The sequence below is a fragment of the Onychostruthus taczanowskii genome, unplaced genomic scaffold (assembly GCF_017590055.1).
Source record: "Onychostruthus taczanowskii isolate IOZ18803 unplaced genomic scaffold, ASM1759005v1 scaffold41, whole genome shotgun sequence".
In the NCBI taxonomy this organism is placed as follows: Eukaryota; Metazoa; Chordata; class Aves; order Passeriformes; family Passeridae; genus Onychostruthus; species Onychostruthus taczanowskii.
In genome coordinates, this window is record NW_024501571.1 from 3,384,553 (window position 1) to 3,408,269 (window position 23,717).

Genomic DNA, 23,717 nt, shown 5'->3' on the forward strand with positions numbered 1-23,717 from the left:
ATGTATTTTAAAAGTCTGCACATTACTAAATCTGACTTTAAAAAACCATCACTATTTAATGTTTCCTTGAGGATAGTACAGGTGGCCCTATTCACATAGAGACTTCTTATTGATTCTGAAAATACAGAATCTAGAATACTTTATCACTACTTCACTGGGGCCAAGGAGGAGGATTTGTAGCTGTAGGTATGTTAGAGGAATTAATTGTTTTGGGGGGTGGGGAGATGGGGAAAATAATTAAAAATCTTCTGAAGAAACAAGGTGGTAGGGAGGGTTTTAGGAAACCCAGTGAGAAGTGAAGGTGGAGCTTGAGGAACCAAAATGGTACCAAAGACTGCTGAATGCCCAGGTGTGTTTTGTGCATGTTCAGATCAAAATAATTTAGAGGAAGTGGATATTTTTGAGGGCCTACCATCAATTTTTGGTTGTTTTTTAGGTAAGAAAAAAGGACCAGATCAACATTGAAACAAAGAATAAAACTGTGAGATTTATTGGTGAGCTTACCAAGTTTAAGATGTTCTCCAAAAACGATACTCTCCACTGTTTAAAGGTTGGTATTGTGATAGCCCTGTACTCCTGTGTATGCTGACAATGTGTCCCCATCCTATCCCCCTTCACTTACCTGCTGCTGATGTTACCTGAATTCATTACCTGGGATGTTTTAAACCCTGGAGTCTGTGGCTGCCGTGTGTGAGGGGACTTTTATAGCTGCTGTAGAAGTTAGAAGGTTTTACCTCTTCTAATGGGAGGAATACATTAAAATAAACTTCTACATTTGGACATCATTTTCTTTGGAAGTATGGCACACATTGCTACTTACTAATCTGCTGTACATTGTAAAACTTCCATAATGTTGATTTCAATTAATGATTTTGTGAAGAAAATAACAATAAGGGAGAGAGACTGAGGCAGAAAGCATTTCAGTGATGCAGGGAGAGGCTTTTATGCCATTTTAGCAGGTGCTTTTGTTTGTTGAGGAGAAAAACATCTCTGGAAAACATTAATCTCACACATCATCTCACTTTGCATATGGATAAACATTCAAACCTTGATGTCAAGTCCCAAATTAAAAATAGGTTTTAAAAAATAAAAGTGCCTTTAATAAAAGATGCTTGAGACTCACAGCTTAACATCACTTTCTGTATGAATAGTTGCTATTCATTGACTTGTTAGATATCAAAGCTGAATTCCTAAAGAAATCATAATCACTCATAATTTCACCTCTCTTGTCTATAAAATGCTGTAAAATGCAAAGCTGTATTAATTATAGTTATTGCTTAACTGAAAACAGTGCAGTTAGCTGTGCTCTGAGGTTACTGTGCCCTTGTGCAGTATTATTGAGTGGTTTGGTTGGGGTTTTTATGCTGGTCTTTGAAAAGATCCTGTTCTTCTGAAGCCTAAATTTGGGGTCCATAGACTGTTCTTATAAGAATGTTAAAATGAGACTAATCTGTCAAATATTCTTAGAATGGTTTGGGTTGGATGGGACCTAAAAATCATCTGGTTCCAGCCCCCTGTCTTAGACAGGGACTCCTTCCTCCTAGACTTGGTTTCTCAGAACTCCATCCAAGTGGCCTTGAACACTTCCAGGGATGGGGCATCTACAACTTCTTTGGGCAACCTGTGCCAGGGCCTTGCCCATCCTAACATCTGATCAGTGAAATTCATTGGCATTTATTCCATAAAGAAACACCCCAGCAGAGTGTCCAGTCTGGCAGATAGAGCTTCATGTTTTCTGCAGCTGAAAAAGATGTTTAACAAGCTGTGCTTTTATGTAAATCCATCCCAGATGCTTCTGTCAGACTTCTCTCATCACCATATTGAAATGGCGTGTACCTTGCTGGAAACCTGTGGAAGATTCCTCTTCAGATCACCAGAATCTCACCTAAGAACCAGTGTTCTTTTGGTAAGAGGAAACTTGTTGTCTTATGGGGGAAGGTGCCATGTTCTGAGTTAAAGCAATTACTTGTTTTTGAAATTATTCTCAAGAACTCCAGTTGACCTAAAAACCTCTTCATGACTTGAAAAAATTGTAAAAAAAGGAATTCAATTTCTGAAGTAAAAAGCTATTGCTTTTGGACTACTAGTAATTCAGAGACAGGGCAAACCCAGAGGATGAGGTTGAAAGAGTATTATAGCTGTACCTGAACACGCCTGAAATAGTGTTTGAGGGGAAAAATAGTAGTGAATAGAACCAGACATGATTTCAACTGGAAGTGAAGACATTTGTGTAAGAGGTGATTTCTATGCCCTGTATAATGATCTGGGATTCTAAATGTGAAAAAAAAAAAGTTCATGAAGATGCTAAGAGAAGCAGTTTTAGAAATAGAGATCAGGAATTAAGATTAGAATTGGGATCTGTAAGTCTGGAGAAGTACTGACAAAGACTTAAAAATAACAAGAACTGAATAAATAATAACAAGAACTGAAAAAATATATTTACTGACTTGGGAGACAATCCTAAAACTCTCTGTCCAGGGCAAGAGACCGAGTCAGACGTGGTTGAAGAAGACTTTCAAAGATAGATTCACTTTCTCTTAAACCAGTAATCTCTCTTCTTGTGCTCTAGTTAATGGAGAAGCACTTGCATACTTGGGTATATTGTTGTACAATTTCTTTTCCACAAAATACTGTTTTTTTTCTGAACCTCTTTGAATGTCAGAACATCTGTTGAGGTGGTACAGTCATGAGAGGAAAGAGATGGGTAAATTAACTGCCAGTTCCTTGGCTCTTGCTTTTTGTAGCAGTGCACTTTGTATCTTGAAAGGTTTGAGTCTCAATTTTCTAATGGTTTGCCAGCTGATGTGTTGTATTGTGAAATATATTCCTTTCCATAATCAAGGATTTTTTCCCTTGAAAACTCAGTTCCATTGGCATTAAAAGACATTTTACTCATTGCTATCACTTTATGGTAGTTAAAAGTTTTAGAAGTCAGGAAAAGTTAAATACTTATGCCAGAGCTGGTTTTTGTAACTGAGTGCTTTTAGTGTTATGCACTATAAAAATGCTGACTGTTAGATTGGATTGCTGGAATCTGCTGGATGAATGCTAAACATGGCTTAACTGTGAAGTGCAAGAAAAGCCACAAACACTGTTTGAATTACTGAGCCTTAAAGCCTCACAAGGTTTTGGATAAGTAGTCTTTTCTTATGCATTGAGGAACCAGGAGAAGGTGAAAGATGGCAAATAAGTTTGGAATATCTATTTATTAAGATGTAAAATAGGCTAAATAGAATTATATTCTGCATCCATCTTAATTGCTGCATTTTCTAACATGCCACTAAAAAAACCTACAGAGATTAATTTTGACTTAAGTAGTCTTACACAAATTGGATCATAGTCTCATGGTACAAGTTAGTGTGAACTGTGGAAAAGATTTCTCCCAAAGCAAGCTGATAAGAATCTTGTGGCAAAAATCCAAGTAGTTGTAAAGCTGATCTGCTCTTATGGGTAGAATTAAGGCCTCTTGATCCTCTAAATAATTATTGGTCCTAATCTTTACTGCTGATGATGTATTTTGTAATAAGATTCCAAACAGGCTGCGTGTCTCCTATTCAAGACAGTGTTGCTTTGTCCTGGTGTAGAAGAAAGTCATAGTTAAGAATGGATTTTAAAAGTAATTAAGGAAAAATTACTTATTGAGAAGTAAAGTGTTCTGTAAGGGCATTGCTAATTTAGTGGCACTAAGTAACTTATTCCAGTGATCATATCCTGGTTTTGTGGAACTACTTCATGTTTTGCAGATTATTTAGAAATTCTTCTTTTATTAGGACAATGCTTATTTCTAGTAATGGTCTTCTTGCCAAATCTTGCAAATTCAGTGTCCTTTATGTAATTTAAAATACTGATGTAAAACTAGATTGGCTTTGGGATTGATCAGTTGATAAATGAATTACTTGAATTGGATTATTTGAATTGGAGCTTTGAAAGGAAGATCAGCTTCATCTTGATCTATGTTTGTGTAACATAATTGAGTTTAAATGTCAAGTTATTGTATTATACTGTTGTGGTCTTGCTGAAAGAATATTTGAAATTCTGGTATTAAAAGCTTCCTGATGCATTTTTAATCCTTTAATTTAGACAATTATCTTAAGCTTTAGGGCCAGATCACTTGTGTTAATAAATACACAGAAGGTACATGTAGGCTTCCTTCTTGGTGTGACTGCTTTTACTGGTGGTGTTAAAACTGGGAGATGTTGTTTGTACAGGCAGAGGCTGTGGCAAAGTAAATGCAGTTCATGGAGAACTGTTAATTCACTGTAACAATAATGTGCTTCCAGGAAATGAAAAATTTCCATTTTGAACTATCAGAATGAGTGGCAGGGTAGAGCAGTGCAGGTATTAAAGGGAAGCAGGAGCTGAACAGTTTCAGTATCTTGCTAAAATCTGATGTTTAAATGGCAGTCATGCTGAAATGCTTTCCAAAATTGATTCTCATGATGCTTAGGTTTTGATTAGTTACTTCTTTTTTTTTTCCCTAATGGTCACCAGATTTTCTTTTGAAATGCTTCTGCAGAAAGCATATGCTACATGCAGAAAGATTGTGCTACTCACCAATAAGAAAAACCCAAACAGTTTTAATATTTTAACATGGGTACTTTAATCTTGATTGTGCTCTGTTTTTATCAAAGGAAAAAGAGAAACCTAATCTTCAAATGTAGGGCTTTACCTGTGTAGTTCTTCATTTTAGCCTAGAAAAATGAGGACCCAAAATAGCTGATGGGCTTAAAGCACTTTGGACCATAGGTCTTGCTTTTTACTTCTGAATTGCATCAAGGTTTTTATCACTACAAACAGTGTAGTGTTATGATTTCTCTTTCCTGCCTGTCCATCTGATGCCTTAGCTGAAAAAGGACTGAAACAGTTTCTTGAAATGCTGAAGATTTTTAATAAGTAGAGGTTAAGACTAATACAATCCACTTACAATTAAAACACACACTCAGGACTGATCATAACTCAATAAATTACAGTGATGTTGAGACTTCTTTCTGTCTCTTCAGGGAAGAAACATTTTAATTATAAACTATTATTTACAGTAAAATGTACAACTTTTTATAATGGAAAATACACAAATTGTGTAGTTTAGGGGGTTTTAAATGTTACTTGCAAGCCCTTCTGCCATTTTCTCTGTCCTGCTTCACTTTGACCCACTTCATTTTTCAGTATGTAGTATAGCATGATAAATGCTTTTAAGGCAGCAAAGGTGTATTTTCTCTTGATCTATCAAGAGAAAATAAAGGTGAAACATTTTCAAAGGTAACATTAACATATATGACATGGTAAAGTTTGGGAATTTTCTACTCTGAGTACATAAAACAATTTATGTACTCAGTTGTTAAGTGCTTGTGCATCTGTTAGGTGCTTGTAGGAAAATGTGCTGCTACTGACAGAAATTTCCCATTTGGAAAGGAACAGTCTCACAGGGAATCAAAGGAAAGACCATTTGTGTCGTGGAAAAGGTTAAGAATGAAATGCCTTAGGGTTGGTGTCAGATGCAGACCTTCCTGGTGATAGATGACTAAATCCAGGAGGAAACTTACATTATTTGTTGGGTTACTATGTTACACAAAGCTACTGTTCCTCATTGAATTAGCAGCTGAAACTCGGGGTTATGGAGCTCTTTGAGTACATTGACATTTCAGTTGAACTGAAATGTCTGCCTTATAGAAGAAATTTTAAATTGTTCAAGTTTAGTGGAAAGGCCACCAGCATGAAAAATAGTGCCTTCTCACCAATATTCAAAGGAGATTTAAACTCTTGGTTGGTTTACAGGACTGCCTGAATGGATATATTAACATTTGTGTGTAGGGATGAAACAGTACATACATGTTAATTTTGTTTGTCTATTTGGAGTTATAAATTACTGTGTAGCCAATTTTTAGCAGCTAATAAAGTTTACACAGGTCCAGTTTTCCTGGTGAACCACCACAGAGTGATTTAGAATATATAGGATCACTTACAGAATTACACCTATATACATATAACTACACAGATGCGTCCTAAAAAGTATTTAATAATGAAATTAAGTTCATCTTTAACTAAAAATCAGCAGCTTAGAACTGCTTTTATCATTCTTGTACAGAATTTTTAGATAAAAGAAATTTTTAAACTCCACAAAATAAACCTTAACTAACATATCTAAAGTGAACTGTGGAGAAAAGATTTTATTAAGTGAGGAATATCAGGACAATCATGACAATTAAGCACAGTAATGAGTGCTAAGTCTTACTTGTCTGATTTTTCCTGACACATTACTTTATGGTAGATACTGTTTTTCTTGCAGTCAGTTCTGCTTGGGTGAACAGCAGTAATGGAGCATGGGATAAGGAAAATTCTGTTGTCTAAACCTTTGGAAATTCATATGAAACCATCAAAAACTCTCTGCAGTTACATGCTGATGTACAAAGTAGATTGCCAGTCTTACGATAATTCACTGTGTTTGTGTCAAGACGTCAATATTTCAGCTACTTTAGTTAAGTAAAATCTAGTTAAGTAATGTTTTAAACAGAGTTCCTAATAGTCTTATGAACCATTTATCTGAACAGTAGCATTAAGATTTTGAGTTAAATCTTAAATACTTTTCCAAAACCTTTTTTACCACAGGTGAGCCATTATAAAAATAGGGATCATAAAGAAAACTGACCATGGAAAGAGCAACACAGAACCATATATATATACTTTGTCTTTTTTTCTCTCTACCCAAGCTTTTAACTTACTTTTCTGCAACCCTTCATATTTACTGTATCCCAAATGTATCTCTAAAAGCCTTTGGCTTGAAAATGTGGCATGTCAGCATCTCTAACAGGTCATTTGCATTTGTTTCCAGGAGCAAATGATGAGGAAAAAACAAGCAATGCATCTTGATGCACGCTATGTTACAATGGTAGAAAATGCCTATTACTACTGTAATCCCCCTCCAGCTGAAAAAACTGTGAAGAAAAAACGTCCTCCTTTGCAGGAATATATCCGTAAGCTTCTTTACAAGGATCTCTCCAAGGTCACCACAGAGAAGGTAAATCCTTTCAAAATCTTTAATACAGTTTTTACTGAAAGTGATGTAGTAGTAACTTTAGAAAAGATTTGGGGAGGCCATGGTTTTTTAGTTGCAAGGAAGAGGGTTCATTTTTATATTCATGAATAAAATGGTTAATTTTTTTTATTGGAGCATGTAGAAGTTCTAGTTGTGGACATGTGTTCTCAAAAGCATCAAATGCTGAACAAAGGGAGAGTGAGATGAGAATCCTTGTGTTGGGAGAGTAAGGGACAAAAGGCTTCAGTTAAATACAGACTGTAAGAGCAAGGGAATTATGGAACAGCCTTGGACAACTTGATCAGTAGCTCAAGGACAGCAGTTGTGTTGTGTACATCAAGTCTTCCATAGCCACTGCAGGTCTGGAGCATACCTGGAAGGGAGAACAAAGTTGTTTGCAGGTGCTTACAGGGATTTCATCCCAGCCAGGAGAGAGGGGGGATTACAGGGAGCATCTTGATATTTTACCTGCTAAAATGTGAAGCTTGTCTTAAAATTTGGTTTAGGTCCTGAGACAGATGCGCAAGCTGCCTTGGCAGGATGCAGAAGTTAAGGACTATGTTATATGCTGTATGATCAACATCTGGAATGTGAAATATAATAGTATTCACTGTGTAGCCAACCTCTTAGCAGGGTTGGTCCTTTACCAGGAAGATGTGGGAATTCATGTTGTGGATGGAGTGCTAGAGGATATTCGACTAGGAATGGAGGTAAACAATCAGTATCCTTGCTAAGCTATTCTCATCTACTTATGTTGTTGAAAGGAAAACTAAAATAATTGTGCTTAAATAAATGAATCCTTGGATTCTCTCTCTTTTTTTTTTTTTTTTTTTTTGGTCTGATGACTTTTCTACTTGCTTTGTATAAGTTTATTTAAATTAATAGAATAATTGTACCAAAAAAACCCCAACAAAACCAAACTAACATGACTTAAGACAATTGTTTTGCATCCCTTATCATAGTAAGGCCATGAAATTTATTCTTTGACAGTGCAGACAGATTTACACAACTTCCAGTAACTTTGGAGACCAGTCCATATTTTAAAAGCTGTTATAATTACAATATTTCTTTGACTGAAAAATCATCATAAATTTAAGATGGAGTGTATGCTAAATGTATTGGAACTTACTAGCTGACCAGCTTTCATAATTCTTTTTAATGTTTACTTTCATGTAATGTATGTAGCCATAAATAACCATCTTTTATTATAAGAAATTCTGTCAACTTTTTTATACATCTTTTCCTTTGTGAAATGTTCGTTGGGTTTTTTTAATTTTCTGTTGTGTCTGCATGATAGAGTGAATTTTTTTGCTCTTTTTTGATAAAGGTTAATCAACCAAAGTTCAACCAACGGCGGATCAGCAGTGCCAAGTTTTTGGGGGAGCTTTACAATTACCGAATGGTGGAGTCAGCTGTAATATTTAGAACTCTGTATTCCTTCACCTCGTTTGGTGTGAACCCTGATGGCAGTCCTAGTCCACTGGACCCTCCAGAACATCTTTTCAGAATCAGACTTGTCTGTACTATCCTCGATACCTGTGGGCAGTATTTTGACAGAGGATCCAGCAAGCGGAAACTTGATTGCTTCCTTGTATATTTTCAGGTATTCTAAATTTTATGCAGATCTGTAAAGCTCTTTAACAAGCTAATATAAGTCAGTCTGGTACATATTTATCGCATTGTTCTCTAGTACTGTAATTTGTAGAATCTTGTCTGTCTGGTAGCAGTTTTAGTTTCAAGTGATATGTTATGTTGAGTTATGCCAAAATGATCTGGAGGCGCTCAGTGCTCACATTGGGGTTTGCTGAACTTGAAGAAGAGATTATTTAGGCTGCTGTCCTCAGCTAATGGTTTTTGTAGAGAAAGATGAATCAGATACTTCTCAGGCATGCATGATGAAAGGATGAGAGGTAATGGGCACTAGTTGCAGCAAAGAAAGTTCTGACTCAATAACTGTAATGAAGTGGGGGAAATATTTCATAATTTGAAGTGAGGAATTCCAGACCATGGAATTCATGCTAAAACTTGCTGGATTTAATTTCTTATTCCTTCTGCTTTTCTCTATTTATTTATTTATACTAAAAATTATACTAAAGCAAGGGTATTAAAAAATTAAAATCAAGGTGATAACTTATTTCAAACTTTAAGGATACAAATCACTCATCTGCATGTAAGATGTAAAATGGTGTTTTGAAGTGTAGAACCTCAGAATGGTTTGGGTTGGAAGGGACCTCAAGGATCACCTTGTTCAAACCCCCTGCCATGAGCAGGGCCTCCTTCCACTAGACCAGGCTGCTCACAGTATGATATGGTCTGATTTTTAAATGCAAAAGGAAAAGTTTTGGGGAAGATATCATCATATTCCTATTACACCTCATAATTTCAGCAAGCCTTCCTCTTGAGCATGTCATCTTTTAAGTAAGATTCTGTTATTCATACTTTATTTTCAGATGCAGTTTTTGCAGCACCTTGGTTCTCAAGTTCTACTGTTAGGTTCACTTAAAATCAGCATTAATTTTTTACAGTGTCACTGTAAGAGGTTTATGTGAATTTATTGTAAAGCAAACTGGATAAGGCAGTTGAAGCTGGCTGCAGTCTTGAGATTTTTTTATGATGTTTTCTCTCTTTTCCCCATAAAATGCCTTTGGGGAAATCAGTTTTCTTGAAAACATCTGGGGGAAGGAATTGAAAGCTGGCTGGCTGTTAAAAGGTCATCTCTTGTAGAAAAAGTTTACCATGGGAAGGCACTTTCTTGTCGGGGCTTTTTTCTTGAGTCTTCATATGTATAACAGTAGTTATGATTCTTAATGCTTGTGATAGCCAGTGTTATCAAACAAGTTTTAGTGATACCAAAATATCTAATAGTTGTATGAAAGAGTAGTGACATGAAAGCTTTTGCATTTTTTACTGTATAAACATGGCATTTTAAACTTCATAACTTAAATGGTTTATAAATATCATTTTGCATATAATTGATTTCAATATTTGATATTCCAGCGCTATGTGTGGTGGAAAAAAAGTCTGGATGTTTGGACAAAAGACCACCCTTTTCCTATAGACATAGACTATATGATCAGTGATACACTGGAACTGCTGAGACCAAAGATAAAGCTCTGCAATTCTCTGGAAGAAGCTGTCAGACAGGTGCAAGACTTGGAACGAGAATTCTTAATAAAATTGGGTAAGAAATGTGCAAGGGGAGTATGGTATTTTTGGCAATTCCTGTAGATCTTAAAATTGTCTCTTTATGTTGGTTAGAGGTAACTGTTGTTATTGTTATCATCATTTATTCTCATGATAGAAATATTTTTGTACCTTTTTTGCATGTTTCTTTCTAATCATCATAGATATACAGAATCTCCATAACTCTACAGTAATAGATGTTGTGAAAAATAGTATGAATGCTCTTAATTTAACAGTATTTGGAGAGCAGAAGTGTGTGTGTATTAATTTATGGAGTCACATGGTGCAAAATATGGGGAATAAAATAATTAATTTAATCAGAAAAATGTAGTAATCACACTAATTCCAGGAGAAAATATTTGGGCTGGCAGTCCATATTTAGTTTGAGGGTGTTTTGAGGCAGTTTGAACAGCTTCTTCTGTTCTCTGGGAGATGTTTAAACAGTCTCTCTAAAGTTTTCCTCCTTTTCTGACAGGACATTATTACCCTTTATGTCTAAACTAACTATACAGGAAATGTTTCATTCAGAAGTCAAATACAAGTTTTAGTGCTCAGTAACAATGGACTTTTGACATCTTCCACATATAACTTGAGTGGTTATGTGTGTTCTAATCTTCTAAGTCTTTATCTTTTTGCACATTTCAGGAATTGTCAATGACAAAGATTCCAAGGATTCCATTACAGAAGGAGAGAATCTGGAAGAGGATGAAGAAGAGGAGGAAGGTGGAGCAGAGACAGAGGAACAATCTGGAAATGAAAGTGAAGTAAATGAGCCAGAAGAAGAGGTGAGCTTAATAAATTACCTTGCCTCATGTAAAAGAAGTGATTTTGATTGCTTGCTACTCTCTGAAGCCCTTCTAAGTCAGAGCTAGCAGGTGAAATCTGGGTGTGCACAGCCCAGTCAGTACTGTGAGGATATTCCCATCCCAATTCCGTGTATGTGGAAAGCTGACTGTCTGAGGCTTATTCCTTATTTTGGCAGAAACTTGAATCTGACAGCTTTGCTCAGGGCATGTGCTGCTTCTCAGCAAGAAGATACCTCCAGCTTTTGGCATGAAAAAAAATTCACTTTCAGATGACTTTCTTTATCTGTTTTAGCAAATGTATTGACTAAATGTCAAAGCAGTCATTAGGAAAAAACAACAGGTGTTCAGGGTATGTCTATGCAATATGAATAAATAAAAGATTTATGGAGCATAAAACCTTCCTTGTTTACTGTGCTAATAATATTTACAATCAAAAATGGTGGAGCCAATAAAAAAAACCACAAGTACGTAGAAATTCTGATTTGTCACTATGACACAGCAAAGTTGACATGATAATGGTATTGTTACAAGAAAATGAGTTCATCAAGGAAACAGAGAACAGTTTTTCTCCATATGCTTGGGCTGGCTGATTTATTAATAAACTTTCTTTCCATAGATGTCTCTCAGCATTAAAGGTTCTGAAGTTTGGCTGGGTTTGTGCCTTCACCCACAAATTAGTATCAATAGAATCAGAAACAATAGCAGGGTGGAGAAGGCACCTCTGGAGATCTTTGTATTTCCCTTCTTTGGACTTCATGAGTTCTTGCCAGTCCATTCCTCCAACTCCTGTGGAGTTCCCTCTGCGTGGCAGTGTGTAGCAGCCACCAGTCCCAGTTTTCTGCTGTACTTTTGTGAAATTACTAATAAAGCTGAGTTCAGATTGACACACTAAATAAAAACCAAACAAATTTACAAAGACTTAACTAAGCAACGTGAAGAGTTTAGGAAAACGTTTGAGGAACCAGCTGTCCTCCTTGTTTTAAAATAGTCAGCAGTTAAAATTGAATGTTTCAGGAGGGCTCTGACAATGAGGAAGAAGAGGGTGAAGAAGAGGAGGAAGAGAACACCGATTATCTTACGGACTCCAATAAGGAAAATGAAACTGATGAGGAGAATACAGTATGTATTGAGCTGGAGATAAGTGAATTAAATTTGCATCTTTGGTTTTCTTTACTCAGTGTTTTTTGCCAGTGCTGCTCATAACATATCTGGAAAAATACAGCACGGACACTTCCTGCTATTCTTTCAGATACATTTTATAGCTTATTTTCATGTATGCATACTTTGGTTATTGCCTTTTGAAAATTTTTATGCTGTCAAATTTGCTACAACGTGTTTTCTCAAGACTGTGAGCTTTCACAGGTAGCTAGACTGGAAAATATTGTGTAAATGATGGTTTTGTAATGTCTGCAATAGTAGCAAACTGGTAGGATACAACAAGATAACCAATTATACTCCACTAGATCTCAGAAAAGGAGACAAGCCAAGAAGTGTGAAATTCCTACAATAAAAATTTGGGATTGACAGATTATAACATTTGCAGCTAAACAACCCATCTGGTTAAGCTTGAATTGCAGTTACATAGTAAGGAAATAATGAACATTATGGAACAATGTGTTATGGTGCTGACTTCTGACATTTTTGTTGTCATGTTGTGCTTTCCAAATAATTGAAGGGTAGTCTTTTTCCTGAAAATACCACCTAACTTCATGGACTTAATGGGAAATTGAATTAGAATAGGTGTGTTAAGGATAGGGACTTTTTTTTATTGTTGCCACATCTTGAATGTGTCCATACACACACACATGAGTCTGTCAGAATGTAATGAGTGACCATAAATCAGGAAATATGCCTTTCAAGAAAATGATCGAGACTGAAAACTTCTTTCTTTAACAATTTGCTTCTATAAACCTTTCATTGTGTATGATATAGAAGCAATAAGGATATTTTCCACTTATTTCTAGACTGAATATTCATATTTCTGAAACTAATGTAATGGACAATTTTTTCTCATTGCCATAGGAAGTAATGATTAAAGGAGGAGGACTGAAGCATGTCCCTTGTGCAGAGGATGAGGACTTCATTCAGGCCTTGGATAAAATGATGCTGGAAAATCTTCAGGTATAAATAGTTATTTTCTTAATTTATTGTACAGCTAAATGTTGATTTCTTTCTTAAAGTAAATAAGTGATTAATGCTTAGGTTACCATAGTAAAGGAATGAAGACTTTTTTTTTCTTTGTTTTAACCTCTTTTCTGCAGTTGACTTGTTTGGCTTTTAGTAAAATAGCTGTTAAATGTATTGTTTGTCCAGTGAATACGTGACATACTGACATGTATTTTACAGAATGAGTAATGAATGCAGCAGATACTGTGCAAAACTTCTGACTTTATCTTAGGTTTTAACAGGCTTAAAATCCAGCTACATTGAAGTTTGCATAAGCTTTTAGTACTTTGTTTTCTTAGTCACATCTGGTAAATGTTTCAGTATTGAGTATATCAAGCCTTGTATAATAAGTGTATTATTAAGATGTACAAAAAGAATCTTGAATTAAGAATGTACATTCTACAGTGTGTCTCATCAGGTCTCTAGATTTCTTTCCCTAAGAGATTGCCCTGTAACTTTCTTCTTCACAAGCAAGGAAAACAAAAGGAAAATATAATAAGCCTAATAAATGTAGTTATATATTCATTTTCCTGGAAGGTTAAACCTTTTCTCAGTTGTGAAAATATGAATGTTTCCAGCTGACTGTGTCAGCATCTGATCATTTATAGAATTCACTTTTTTTCATAGCAACGGAGTGGTGAATCTGTTAAAGTGCATCAGCTGGATGTTGCTATTCCTCTGCATCTCAAAAGTCAGCTGAAGAAGGGCCCCCCACTTGGAGGTGGGGAAGGAGAGTCAGAGTCTGGGGACACAATGCCATTTGTCATGTTAACAAGAAAAGGCAACAAACAGCAGGTAAGGAATATGTGCTGTTTAAATAAATAAAGACCTTTCACTTCAAAAAAAGTAACACAGAATTTTTTATTTCTTCTTTCATTTCTCAAAATCAGATACAGACAACTTCATTTTGACACATGGGAAATACCATATATAATTTCTTGGAATTTTTGGTTGTTAATAGAAATGATGTAGAAAAATTCTGTGGTCAGATTATACCATGACTATTTACATTTGGTGATTCTTCCAGTAGGTCAGTGTTAGGTCTTATATGTATTTTAGATATAGTTGTGGAAGATGAAGAGATGTGGTTGGTGAACTGCCACTGAACACTGAAAGGACTAGAAAGAAAAAGCAATATTCCAGAATCTTTTAAGATTCTACAGCTTTTCCTGAAAACACTTTCAGCTTCAAATCAAGATATATGGTCATTGCTAAATTCCATTTCCTGAGTAACTGCCACTTGGCTGAATTTATTCAACTTGCAAAAAGAAAAAAGTCATTATCCTTGAAGACACTGTTAGGGGATTATTCCAGAATGCATAGAGTGAATCTCTTGGAGAAACTTAAATGGAAATGAGGTTGATAAAACAAACTAACTCCTTGCTTCATGCAGCTAAGCTGTATGTTAGTCTTGGCTCTTTTCTCCAGTGTATGTTTGAATTTTTGTAGCTCAGCAAATGCACAGTACACAAATCTCTACCTAACACATTCCACATGTATTTCTTGTCATGGTTTAGGGCTTTTAAAGAAATCTTCATTTTGGTTGTATAATTTGATGAAAATAAATTACTCTGAATTTATATGGAAAGCATACCTAAGGAATCGTTTCATACCATCTATCTGAGCCTTTCAAGTGTTTAGATCCATGTCATTACTTGGTTTTTACATTTGTTACCTAAATTGTGACAGTAGTGTAGCTGTTGGGGTGTATAAACCTGAATCAGGCTCCTTCTCTTCGTTCATATGAAACACATTTCAAAAATCCATGTAGGAAGTGGTTATTCTGTTTTCCTGGAACTTCAATGTGGTATACAAAGTTCTGCAACAGCTCAGAGTGGGAGATTTTTAACTGTGGTCATTGGTCTGAGAAGGGGCTCAAGAAAACTCCATTTCTTAAAAAATGTTGTTTAGCTTTTTCAGAATCATTTACTAGGAGTATCTGTAGTTACAAGGAATTTTGGGATCTTCATATTCCATGTAAAGGGGAAAGTATTGCAGAAATGTGACTTAGAAAGAAAGCAGAACTTGTTCAGGAGTTTTCCCTGCTCCTCCCCCAATATTTGGTTTTTGGAGTAGGCTCTTCCTGCCAAAACTCCTCTCAGTGTTTCTAGAAATGTAGAAAACAGTTGCTTTATAGACTCCTTCAGCTCTTGAATTAATGAAAGGCTTCTTTGTCCATAGTTCTGTATTCAGAAAAAAAATGTGTTTTAGTACAGGGTTTTAATAGAAAAATAAGCAGGAAAGAAGAGGTGGAGTTGAAAAGAAAATAATGATTCCTTCTTACGATGCTTTATTTTAAATCTGGATGAGCAGAATGTGCAATGAGTTTTGAAGTGATTTGCTGTTAAACTAGAGCTGTAAACTTCCAGATTTTTAAAACAGTTAAAAGAAGTTTGCAGCAGCCTGGGAAGCTGTCAGTAACTTCATCTGCACAGTCACCAGAGTGATAAATGACATCAGCCTACTTGCTTGCTTGGCTAGTAATGATTTCATCCTCTGTGTTGTTTGTCAGTGGTGCTCCTGAAACAAGAAGTGTTAGAAAAATGGAAGTGCTGTGCTTCCTTCCCGAGGGTAACATTTGGTAGTAGAGGCCCAGTTGCCAAATACTCAGTTGACATGTCAGTGTCCACCCAGATTTTAGTGCAGCCTTGACAAGTAGTTTTTTTGAAGTAATACAAGAGCAACTGATTGGTATTTACCAGCTGCATATATCCAAATTAATGGTCATTGCAGGCTGATAGTGACAAGACACCACATTTTATCCTCCAAACATAGAAAACTAGTAGCAGTAGAATCTAACATGGTTGTTTGAAATTAACATTATGGGATTGTCATTTATCCATATGCCATGAGAGAGCAAGGGGAAATAAAGTTGGCATCGTAAGGGATCAGAGCTGAGCTGTACCTAACACCCTTTGAAGTTTTATGCCAGGTAGGTATGAACTAAATTGAGATATAGACAGAAAAAAGAAAGTCAAGAAATTTGGTTACTGCCTAAGACAAAAGATTACCTTTCCTTTGAAAGATTTTTAGCAAGGCTCCGTAAAAGAATGATAATATCCATGGAATGGTCAAATCTCTCTCTGATTGTGAATTTTTTTCTCATTTATATCTTCACATCTTTATCTCATGGCATTTTTATAAAATCTGTTGGTCTGGTCTTCTGAATAATGATTTTTGATCTTCCTTCAGTTTGACATCCTTAAAGTGAAATCCTCTGTCCTGTCCCCATCTCACAGATTTGATAAAAGGTTTTTGATACACCTTTTCATATTTGCAAATTGGAAGTGTTTCAGTTGTTCAGTAATCATCATATCATGTAGTAATTGTCATCAGTGACTTGATTTCAGGTGGCAGCTGATTGCCTTGAGATAGTGACTCAGTGGTGTTTTGTTAATTGCCAGGCTGTTGTTTTTTCTGTATCTCTTTCTCTCATTTACACCCTTCTATAGTTCAGTTTTCTTTCTCTACTTTAAGCATCCTGTTTGAAAATACCAATCCCATTTAGCTGATAAATCCATAGAACAGAGAAAACACAAAGGACATATTAAAATGGATGAGGAGCTTAATGGTGAAGCTGAGGAATGATTTTTATCATGAAATGCTGCTAATGGATTAGTTATTTGTGTAGTTTACGTAAAGTTCATTTGATGATATCTGGGAACTTGCACAGCCTGCTCAGCAATAAGTAACCAGAGCTTGCTTTGCTCTTGGTATCTCAACTTCCATTTCTGTTCTTCCCTGCACACCTTAATAACAAGCTCATATTTATATTCAGTATAATATAAACCCCCCAAAAAATCTCATCTAAATTCATCGTGTAGTTGGTAGGGTTTAGGGATTTACTGCACCCAAGTTTTTCTCAGATCTTTGCAAGACTCTGTTTTTACTGTTTCAAAGATAGTTTATGTTCCAGTGCTTCATGAGTCTTCTCACACTCACCACTGCTGCTAGTGGGGCATTACTCTCTGAGATACCTTGAGACTGTTTAGTGATTATTGCATTAAATACTAACCACAGGTGGTAAGGATTTTGCTTTTACTCTAAATGTTCTCAGCAGAGGTTTTGATAATTTATCTCTCTCTGCAGCTTTTGACAGTGTAACAGAAAAGAACACTTAGAAATTTACTTCTGTTTCTTTGGAAATAGATCTCCCATGACAAATAACAAGGAGCAGGATTCAGAGTAGTTTGTGGAATATTGAGAGTGATTATCCTTAAGTGCATTACCCTTCTTATGGCATAGAAATACTTATTTCTAAAGGACATGGAGTTGAAGGAGGAAGAGAGATTTTTCTAAATGTTTGCAAACTTTAGCATTAGGATTTTCTTAGAACTGTTGTTTCAGTTGTGGCTCAGATTAAGAATTATTTCTCTGTTCAGGAACAATTGTAAAAAAAAATAGATATGTAGAAGTAACAAATTGGATTTTCTGAGTCTGGGGAAAAATAAATCACCTTCCCTACACCTTCCTGAAAATATCAGCTGGATTTCCAGAGAGAGGGTACTTCTGTGGGAGTGCCAAGCTTACCTGGTGTGCCTTATGGCAAATCAGATAATGGGTGCTTAAATCAGAATGTGTGGTGGGCACATTTGGGTATGGGGGAGGAGGAAAAGATTAATCTGACACCATGGTTGTCTCTAAACTAAGAAGAAGCACTGGGGAACCAGAATTATTCTTAAAAAGAAAAGTACTGGCCAGGGAATTCCAGAGAATGTCTGAAATGTTTTTCCTCTGTTATCACAAGGGATAGTAGTAGATATTCTGCTCAGGGGACTTCATCTCTTTGGAAGGAAGAGAGCTGAAGAGGGAGATGCAGCTTTCTGAACCAGCTGTGGTGCTTTTACCTCAAGACCAGGGCAATTCCCAGTGGGCAAATCAGCTGGTATGAAAATAAGAATGAAGCATATGGCTGTGCCTTCCTAAGGAAGGACAGTCAGTTTTGTTCACATGAATACTGTCTAATAGGTTTTGAACTTGGCCTTTTTTGTGTTTCTCTGTGTCTTGCATTTTCTCGTGCTGCTTTATGTGAATTAGAGGTTCAAAACAAACCAGCAAATCTCTTCCTCTGATGTGCACTTAAAAACTTACTTTCATTTGCAGTTTAAGATCCTAAATGTACCGATGTCTTCCCAACTTGCTGCAAACCATTGGAACCAACAGCAAGCAGAACAGGAGGAGAGAATGAGGATGAAAAAGCTCACTCTGGATATCAATGAACGGCAGGAACAAGAGGACTATCAGGGTAAGAGAATCACCAAGGATTTAGGTTTGATTTTCAGGGGAGCCTTTATGGATCTGCTGAAAGCATTATTTGTGATGATTAGCAGCTGAAGTTCTAAATATTGATTTGCAGTACTTATGGGAAACCTGTATTTTGATTTTAGTCATTTATTATTTCCTCCCTGGTCTTTATACTTGAAGTTTTTGTGATTGTGCCATGAAAAGGAATTTTCAAGTGTGTCTCAAATTTCAGTGTTTCCATTTAGTTGGGGAAAGGAGAAGAACTGAGATAGTTCTTTAAAATTAAGGTAATACAAAATCAGTGTGATGTTTACTGCAAGATGAATTCTGTGCAATTTAAGCTCTGCATTTAAGCTATTAATAGGTGTTTTATATATTAATAATATTTAGGCTCCTTAGTCTTGCAAACCCCGAGGTAACCTTCACCAGAGAAATATAAAATGTTACCTCAGCTTCATATTGTAAAGGTTCTAGGAATCCTCAAATCTGGAGCGTAAGCATATATTAACAAAGTGAGGGGTTGGTACAGATTACATGATTACTTGTGTTTTGAAGACATGCAAGTCAGGCACTTTGGAACCTGGACAGATTGAAGCAAACAGTCAATACAGCTCATACAGTCTCCAAACAGGTGCACTTTGTGTGTTTAGTTGTTGGGTGGTTTGTTTTGGGTTGTGGTTTTCTTCAGATTCAACTTCCCTTGGCTTACTCAGACAGTAAACAAAACCAGACCAATAAAGCTGATGTCTTATGTTACTGTTCCCATTTAACATCTCAGAAGTTTTTGCTCTGCTTTTTTTTTGTAAAGATGTTGTAGTCTGGTGGTAATCACAGTGTAAGTAGTTAATTAGCAGGAAATCTCATTTAAGGCATTTAGTGAAAGGTCATTGTTCATCAAGAAGTGGGAAATTAAGGCAGTTTTAATTTTAAAACACTGTGGAATCCAGTACTTCTTGCAGAACTTTTATAGTACCAGAACTAAACTTGTAATTGTAAAAAGGAATGTCTTCCAAAGTGAGTGTCTGCAGAGCTCTGAAGTGGTAACACAATATATTCTTATTGTTAAACATGATAATTAGCTCAGAAACTTTCCTGAGACACTCTGCTCTTATAAAGCCCACTTGTGAGAAAGGTGGAGAGAGACTAGAATTAGACATTTTAGTGCTTCTCTCAGACTCTTGGTAGGTTTTTCCTCATTAGATACTTCTAATATTTGTACTGGTCAAGGCATTTGGGTTTTATACCATTGTATGACTTTGTTGATATCTAAAATGAACCTGTTTAATCTAGGACTTTGTTGTGAGTAATTGTGCTTTTTATCCAAAAAAGGATCACATTGATTTATTTCTGTTGGGAATTGATGACTGGAAATAGGCTTTTTTAAAATTTTCTCATAGATTTTTATTTAGTTGCTGTGGATAAAACAATACAGGAAGGAAGTCAACACAAAAGCAAAAGGTTTTTCCATAATTGACATCCCTTTTTAAAACAGCTGTTGATGCATCTTAACCTGGGTAATGTACAGAGTAAAGCCAAACTAAGAAGGACCTTTTAATCAGGCTAAATTAAACAGACCAAATTACATTCACCTTTGGAACAATTTTTTATTTAGATTTTGTGCTGTTGATTGTTACTTTTGAAGAGTCATTGAACGAAAGTGTTGGGTTTAAATTTCTGTTTCAAGCTTTGAAGTTATGGAGGGATGAAGAATTCTCAATTTCTGAAAGAATGCCTCAGGGTTGTCCCAACGTTTGCACATGTACTTGTTGTTCTTTTCATCTGCACAGGGTAGCTAATAGATAGAAATTCACCAGTGTACTTCAAAGTAGTATCAGATAAAGATTTAATGTTTCAGCAGAGCTTAGTATATTACAAAGATTTTTTTTAATCTAAAGAACTCTTAGGAACTTGGGTGGTTCTCTAGTTTAGACTGGTACTTTTCTGTGCAGATTAATTTTTTTTCTTCACTTAAAAACCAAGGAGGTTTGGTGATGTGCCTTCAGCCTAGAAAACACACTGTGCTCCCCTGCCATCTCTGCCTTCTGTTACATTCTTCATTTCTGGACTTCCCAGTCCCATATTTCCTTTCACCTGCTGTGTGGAAAACAGAAGAGGCAGATGTGCATGTGCTTGTTCATTCCCTGCTTGCTGCTCACACCTGCCTGGCAGGGTACCCTCCTCTGGTTTTCCTCATTGCCCCCAGAGCTCTCTCCTGGCACACAGGGCTGTTGGGAAGGCTGATTACATGATGTTTACAAACATGGGCTGTCAGTGTGTTCAGTGCCTGCCTTTGCCAGGTGCTGAATTCAGAGTACAGAGCATGGATACAAGGGTCACACTGGCTGTTGACACAGATACTGAATCAGTCACAGTTTCCCAGTTTCTCCAAGACTGGGTGGATAACTTCACTGAACGTTTCACCTGCATTCTGTAAATGGTGAGGGAACCTCATCTGTCTCTGCTTTGGCCCCACTGAGAGCAGTGTGTGTGCAGCAGGTGATGGGTGTGTGTCTCCAATGAGATTACCAGAGACTGGAGAACCAGACAGAGCAGACTTTCAAACATAATCTGTTTAACAGCTTATTCCGCTTTTCCCCTTCATTTATCCCATCTGTTTGCTGAGTAAGGTAGATCCCTGCTCAGGTGGACTGTAGGAATACTTTCCATTAGATGTATTAACAGATTGGCAGAGGTTACCTCCTGTGATGTATCTGTAATTATATTGGATACTTAATAAGCATTAACTTAGCTTGGTAAAGAAACATTTTTTTTAATCATTAAAAAATGAAATAGTTTTAGAAATTAAGATTTACCAAATGTCAAAATACAATACTATCCTAGTTTAAATTGCCCATAAATTGGCTGTCCAGGTATAAACTGGGTAGTATGGGCTGCTTTCTGCACCCAAATTATTCCCTCTGATGATGAGTGATGAGTGAAAAACTCCATCCGTGGGACAGCTGGTGCAATGTAGGTCAGCTGAGTCACCTTCTTCAGGTGCCTGTCTTCCCTGGAAAATGATCCAATTATGCCAAGCTTAGACTTAAATACCTGACTGGCAATGCCTAATTTTAGGACAGGTTTCTTGCTGAGTCTTTAATTGGCAGCAGCATTGTCCAGTTGTTACTATTCCAGGGAGGTTTAATGTTGAGGCCACTCGTGCTGCTGTGAGTCTTTGTTCGCGATCATTGATGAAGAAAGTGATGGCTGATGTGTTTAGAAAGAAAAGGTTGCAGGTCTTCTCTTGAGCATCTGTGATGAAAACCATTGCTGGCAGTTCCTTCTGCGGGAACATCTGGAAATGCAGGTTCATATTGTGGGGTAGCTTGGGTTTATCAAAGCTGTGGATGCAATTTGTAACTTCTTGTGATTAACCTATACGGAATAACTTGAGTGTTAACTCTACAGCGAAGTGTAAGTGTAAATGGCAGTGAGATATGCATGTGTAAATTCCTGTGTAAAAATGATCCATAGAAAATGTATTGAACTTTCTTCTGTTTCCTTTTCTTCTGCCTGAAATCCCAGAAATGTTGCAGTCTCTGGCACAGCGTCCAGCTCCAGCAAATACTAATCGTGAGCGGCGGCCTCGTTACCAGCATCCGAAGGGAGCACCTAATGCAGATCTAATCTTTAAAACCGGTGGGAGGTAGGACAATCTTCCTTTAAATGTGGTAATTCTGGTTCTAGGCAAGTAATTATCTTCATAATTGAAAGAGATAATCATCTCTGTAGTGAGTGCCTGGGCAGTCGTTTCCATTCTAAAGCATTCTCTTAAAATGCCAAGCAGTGTTCCGTGTTTCTAACACAGTGTCTACCTCTGTGACAGTTTGGAAGCCAAAAGATTATTTTTCATTTGTGAAATGGCTGCTAGAATCTGAACCTCTATTTGTAGGGGAAAAGATGTATGTCTGCTTTCTCCATCAGAGGGGGAGAGGATTGGGTTTTTTTTAAGTATCTGCAGAAATTCTCATACTCTTTCTGTGGGGTGAATTTGACAGCTATTCCTCTGTATTTGATGCCCTGAATGGGAAGTAAATATAGTAAAGGTGGGGAAGACAGAGCAGAATTTTCAATCTATGGTGTGCAAGAGCTTGCCAAAACCAGCATTAATATGAAAAGAGTCATTCCTGATTGCTTAATTGTTCTGAGGCTTTAGTATGTGTCTTTTCTCACTCAGAATAAGCTGGCAAATAAACCATTAAATTAGCCCTGCAGCACACATTTGAATAGACAGAGTTTCGGTGAAATGCAGACTTGCTTCCAAGTTTCTCTTTTCTTTGCAAGTTCATTTTGAAGGTGGATTGATAGGAGCAGCAACTGGGAAGGGACAATTTACCTCCTAATGGGTCTGTCTTTGTAAACTGCAAATAAGTTAATGTAATGTACTATTTCTGTGTTCCAGTAGCATTTCCAACTTCTTCATGGTACATATTTATGATCATTTGATAATGTCCTGATGATCACTCGCTCCATCGAGACCTCATACAGACACTACTTGTACAAAAAAAAAGTATTGCAGTTTAAAATAAATGTTTTACAAAAAATTAACCAGATGTAACTCAATAAAATGAGCAGTGCTTTCCATTTAGCTTTTTCATATCACTGTGACCTAATGCTGTTGTAGGAATACAGAGTGTTCAGGTACACTGAATTGCCACAACACTTGCAGGTGTTTCATTAACAGCTGCAGCATTCTGCTCTTTCAGACATAATGCTGCAGTTATTCTTTAAATACAACAGCCAGACCAGTAGATGTGGTGTCTGTAGATTTCTTTTGAATTATTTTCTTTAGAAAACTTTTTATATTTCGATGTTGTAGGGAAAATATAATTTAGGACTTGGCTGAAATAGGTCAGATGTTATCCAGCAAACAGTTTGAGTAGTGTTTGTTTATTCAAGTGCCATGCACTTGCAGTTCTGATGTAGTTTTGTATTATGGAGTTTACTCTTTGTTCCTTTTAATCCATGAGCTGCTTGGAGCAGAGACCAGGAAGTTTGTTTGAGCAGGTATATTTTATTTGTTGTGTACTGCAGTGCTCTGCCTGGCAGTCATGCATCAGTTGAGCCATCTCAGCCTGCAGTAAGGGACTAGTACTTTTCCTAACTCCATTTACTTCTTGGAGACTGAGTCCACCAATGGCTTCCCACTGGCACAGATTGTCTGTTGCCTACATTCTTAGAGCCTCTGATTTGTAGGATATATTGGAAATTGTCTTCTGACTTTAAGGGTTGCACTGCAGTCTCTGCCCAGACCCCCCTCATGCTTTGTTAAAAAGTTACCCTGTAAA

The 23,717-nt window shown here is 36.6% G+C and overlaps 1 protein-coding gene across 2 annotated transcripts in view; it reads left to right on the forward strand.

The window, feature by feature from the left end:
- Positions 1 to 23,717, forward strand: part of UPF2 (UPF2 regulator of nonsense mediated mRNA decay) — a 52,013-nt gene that overhangs the window by 22,630 nt on the left and 5,666 nt on the right. For both annotated transcript variants that reach the window (XM_041413361.1, XM_041413362.1), the window contains exons 10-21: positions 437 to 550; positions 1,790 to 1,906; positions 6,827 to 7,012; positions 7,537 to 7,740; positions 8,358 to 8,633; positions 10,028 to 10,211; positions 10,859 to 10,998; positions 12,034 to 12,138; positions 13,042 to 13,140; positions 13,813 to 13,980; positions 18,289 to 18,430; positions 21,955 to 22,075. In XM_041413361.1, coding sequence (XP_041269295.1) covers positions 437 to 550; positions 1,790 to 1,906; positions 6,827 to 7,012; positions 7,537 to 7,740; positions 8,358 to 8,633; positions 10,028 to 10,211; positions 10,859 to 10,998; positions 12,034 to 12,138; positions 13,042 to 13,140; positions 13,813 to 13,980; positions 18,289 to 18,430; positions 21,955 to 22,075 — 1,856 coding nt within the window. The remainder of the gene's footprint in view (positions 1 to 436; positions 551 to 1,789; positions 1,907 to 6,826; positions 7,013 to 7,536; positions 7,741 to 8,357; positions 8,634 to 10,027; positions 10,212 to 10,858; positions 10,999 to 12,033; positions 12,139 to 13,041; positions 13,141 to 13,812; positions 13,981 to 18,288; positions 18,431 to 21,954; positions 22,076 to 23,717) is intronic.